The sequence below is a fragment of the Stigmatopora nigra genome, chromosome 11 (assembly GCF_051989575.1).
Source record: "Stigmatopora nigra isolate UIUO_SnigA chromosome 11, RoL_Snig_1.1, whole genome shotgun sequence".
Classification (NCBI taxonomy): Eukaryota; Metazoa; Chordata; class Actinopteri; order Syngnathiformes; family Syngnathidae; genus Stigmatopora; species Stigmatopora nigra.
Genome location: NC_135518.1, coordinates 8,297,239 through 8,301,854, shown reverse-complemented (window position 1 = coordinate 8,301,854; position 4,616 = coordinate 8,297,239). Strand labels below are relative to the sequence as shown.

The window sequence follows — 4,616 nt, the reverse complement described above, 5'->3', positions numbered from 1 at the left end:
ATTGTGCATGTCAAGTCATATCTGCACCAAAATATGGTTGAATATTGTCAACCTGCCTGCAGTCATAACATTTAAATTAAAATTGAATTACGTGGTTAATGTGTCAAACTTAATGACCTATAATTAAAAGTCAACTTGAAAGTGTCCTCTATTCAGTATCTCTGAGTGATTAATCAACCCTGGCAGTGTTCTGACTCGGCTGACAATATAATGACCATTAATGCCTTGACATGTTACACGATGCCAACTGGTTATAATGGTTTTACCTCAAAGTTAATATTAAGATCTGATAAAAGAAATAGTAAATGCAAACTCATCCAATAACCACACAAATGCTTAATTATGTTGGGAGCTTGTGAAAATGCACTCTTCTGATTAAGTCGAAATTGGTCTCATTTTAATTGTTAAGAAAAAAAATTGATGAAAACATGGAATAAAGTAATAGTCAAATATCAAGCCTTTTACTACATTTTTATTTTATTTTGTGGTAGTATACATTATGTACAATAATAAGTTATATATACAGTAAAAAAAAAGGAATGAAATTGAGTTTCTTTCCACATGTTTTGCTACATCACTGTTACAGCGGAGGCACACTTTAATTCCGTCCAACAATTACAAACATTTTGGCAACGAGTACCATTATCAAAAAATGGTCAACCTGTTTTGAATCCAACTTGAGTTCACCAAAGCAATGCAGCAACTCAAAGTTATAAATTGAAAGAAATTGACGTTTTAATTTACTGTATTGCTATTATACAAAACCTGAGTTTATTTAAATATGTGTATATATTTTTAAAAGAGGCCATTGAGCACCACTCCTGCGGTTTTGTGTGCTTGGTAGCATTATATACCAAAATAATTAAAATAATTTTGTCTTTTTGCCTATGCTGTGTAACCGATCGGCCAAAATAACACAGTTTATACATTTTCATTTACATCTCTTGTAAATGGCTCCTGGTTAGTCACTGCTCTGCATTGACTCCATATTTTTACGACTGGACTTCCATTGGTGAAATGGCCATAAATGCTTAACTAGGTGTTGGAAATCACAGGCACTTTTCACCCACAGTATAACCCACTACACTTCAGGGCTGTGGGGGGTTACATAGTCACTAATTAAATATTTGGTTCGTCTGTCACTGTACTGGCTCTTGTTTGTAAATCCATGGGTATATGTGCAAAATCATCATATTTTATGTGTTGGTGGAGCTTTGCTGTTAGAAAATCTCCATTTGAGTGTGCAAGAAAGCTTTATAGCTTTCTAGTTTACTTATTAGATAGAAATATATAAGAGAGAACATAAATAACATTATAGAATTTACTTTGATACTTTACTTTTCAATTTCCATTCATTTGGCAAGTTGTCTCCTTGCTCCAGGAGAACATTTTTTAAGTTATTATCAATGTTTTTATTAACTGTATTGTTAATGTTGAACCCGAGAGAAGACCTGGCCCACAATGTTTATGTTTTAGTTATTCTCATGGTCAGTCTAGGCCTATTTTATGCTGATAATAGTCTCTCCATCTGGACTCAATCTTAGACACAATCACAATTACCATAAATTTTACACTATAAACTGCAACCATCTTATAGAATTTTATGGACTGCTGGCGTGCATGTCTTTTGTTGTAAACATCCCATAATGCAAAATGCTTGCCTGCAGTTTATAGTTTGTTCGATGTGGCATATATAAGAGGAAAAAAATGCATCTTATAAAAATCTTCTTCCAAAAAAATCACCTTGTAGCCACATTCTGTAGTCACTATCACTGATTCATTTGAATGTCTTTTTTTTTAAGTTGGGGAAATGTCAACTGAGATCCATCAACGTTCTTCATGCGATGAGGGAACTTGAGAGTTTGTGCTCGTGAAGGATTTCAAACACTGGCGCAGCGTTGTGAGGGTTGCTGGCATGGTGATGGGCATACCAGCTGGCTATGGAAACTGTTGATGCCTTGTCGACTACCCTGCGTGGCTATGTCGTTGCCTCCAAGAACATCCGAGCACACTGACTCGACGGCGTCCAGCCTCTCGATCTGCACTAAGCGGGTGAGCAGGTCGGGGATGCTGTAACCCGCCGTGCTCACCCTTTCAAATAGCTGCAGGCCGTCGCTCATGCCGCCGATTTCATCGCGCTTCAAGCCGAAGCTCTCGGCCAAGTGCCTCCAGGTCTTGACCACAGCAGCCTCGCTGCTATAGGAGGAGCTTAACATGCGGCTGGCTTTCTCCAGGCAGTCGAATGGTAGTTCTGTAGGGCTTAGGCCTGAGGAAAGAAAAATATGCATGCTTGCTCAGTAAAGTTTGGTCGAAATAATTCATTAAATTGCCTCTCTGATGTGATACTGGGAATTGAAGGTCGTAAGGCAGTCAGAGTTGCATTACCATGGCACTTACCATCAGTCACATTGCATACTGTTGTATACAGATCCAGGATCTTTTTCCTGCGACTCTGTAACATCTGGGAATTAGAAAAATGAAATATTGTGTGATTTAGATGATTCAGGACTGCAGATCTGTTTATAATCATAAATGTACAGTAAGTATTTCAAAGATCCACATTCCTACCCCAGGGTTTTTATTACTATTGTTGATTGCGGTCACAATGTTGACGTGGTTAGTGCTGGAGATGTGGTTGACATTGCTCATTTGGCTGGGATTGTTGAGGTTGCTGTTGGCGCGAGATGGGACGTTGGTGGTCCCATTGCAGGAGCTATCACTATCCTGCACGCCCAAAGTCAGCAGGCAAAGGTCGGGTTTGTTCCCCATGTTGTTGAGGCCTAAATCGGGAGGCAGGGTCTTTCTTTCTGCAGTGGAACCCTGCTTGTCCTCTTCGTCGCTGTCGATGCTCCGGCCCAATAGCTGCTCATTCTCGGACGAGGCATCATTCTCACTGCAAAACATTTATCTCTGAGTTTTTCCAAAAAAATAGGAGTAAATGTGCATTTTTAGTTGTGGAAGAATAAGTATCCCATTTTTGAGAAGATGTTTTATCGAAAGGTGCTGGTTTTATGTGAAGACTGAACTAAATAATCCCAAACACCTTTAGCACTGTACCCCCCTACTGTTCACCTTTTGGTGTTTACGAAGTGTTATGCCACTCACGCTAGTTAAAGACTAAATGCACAGACATGTCTTGTGGAGGCCAATTATTAACACATGTTGAATAAACAAAGGCATTCTACACTTTTGGGGTGTTGGAACACTCCATGAACAAGCCTTTCAATTGTAAAGGGAATATATACACACACTGTATAATTTGAAGTGAAGTGTGACTTTTTTCTGATATGTGTTGGCCTTAACAGATGAGGGGAATTATATGACATTGACCCTAAAATTGGGTATTAATATGATGATGATAATATTGAGTAGGGGGTTACTGTAATCAAGTAATACAAAAAAGCATACAATAAATGAAAAATATTGTATCTACGTGAGCATGAGGTGTGTCTCACCTCTTGGCTGTCTTCTGAGGTGATGCCTGAAGTTTGTCAAACTCATCTTTTTCCGAGTACATCACCACTTTTTCTGAAGAAGAAAAAAATCACAATCAATAGGGTAAGGTCAATGTGCTGTAACAATGCAGCTGTATTGAAGAAATAGAAGCAACTGCTAACAATCACAAACGTCAGCATTTGAGGATATCAACAGCCTCAACTAATTCCATCAATTTATTCTCTTCTACGCATGGTTAAGATTTTGAACCACAAACTTATTCACAGAACTTGTGGCACGGGAATCGATGTGGTATCCAAAACCAATGCAATTACAGCGACTATTATAAGAATACCAAATCTGGCTGCAAGTGTTGCAGTTGAAGGGTTTTCAGGTTCAAATTGGCTTCTACTGACTTTGAGTAATCAAAGACAGCAATGATGTCAGAGTTGAGGTTAAACTATGATTCTATCTATAAGGTCCACAAATTAAAAAGCTCTGTATTTGTGTGCAATCACCCATAATTTTCTTTTGACAACTCGGTCGCCCTATGCATGTAAGTGATTATGGTCTCTCACCCATGTACAGAGTACACACGATATCACCCTGTCTTTAAGCAGCAAAATATTTTCTTTTAAATTACAGCCCATTAAATTGCCATGCGCTTAATGCCGTTATGTTCTTAAGTCTATAAATTGCTACAATTTTATGATGGTGATTATTAAGTTTATTTTTAATCAGGCCTGTTGTACCACACAGTATGTATGCATGTGCGTGTTGAAAACACAAGGAACAGTTAAGCAGCACATTGAGAAGAATGTGGCATCTTTGTCAGCAGAAATAGCGCCTTAATTTAGTTGGATAGGCTCCACATTCCACAAAGATGCGGTCATTGCGACACAGCACCCGAAGGCCACACACACACTATCACACATTCACATATATTGTATGTATATATACTCACATAGGGTGTGTACTATTTATATAGATATATACAACCATTATGGCTGACGATAGGAGTCAATATCAAGGCAAGGGACTATCCCGTGTTAAAATTTCTTGCATTAACATGAGTCAGAGTCAAAAAAGAAAGTCATTTGAACTGAATTATAGTGAAAAATATTGAAAGATTTGTTTTTTTTTAACCCCTGACAAAAAGAAATCTCCTTTAGCATCATTAA

General features: G+C 38.1%; 1 protein-coding gene across 1 annotated transcript in view; it reads right to left on the bottom strand.

The window, feature by feature from the left end:
• Window positions 1–507: 507 nt before the first annotated feature.
• Window positions 508–4,616, bottom strand: part of edar (ectodysplasin A receptor) — a 15,151-nt gene continuing 11,042 nt past the window's right edge. The window contains exons 9-12 of the mRNA XM_077728155.1: window positions 3,456–3,528; window positions 2,569–2,893; window positions 2,398–2,461; window positions 508–2,266 (exon numbers count right to left, since the gene is read on the bottom strand). Coding sequence (XP_077584281.1) covers window positions 1,881–2,266; window positions 2,398–2,461; window positions 2,569–2,893; window positions 3,456–3,528 — 848 coding nt within the window. The 3' untranslated portion in view covers window positions 508–1,880. The remainder of the gene's footprint in view (window positions 2,267–2,397; window positions 2,462–2,568; window positions 2,894–3,455; window positions 3,529–4,616) is intronic.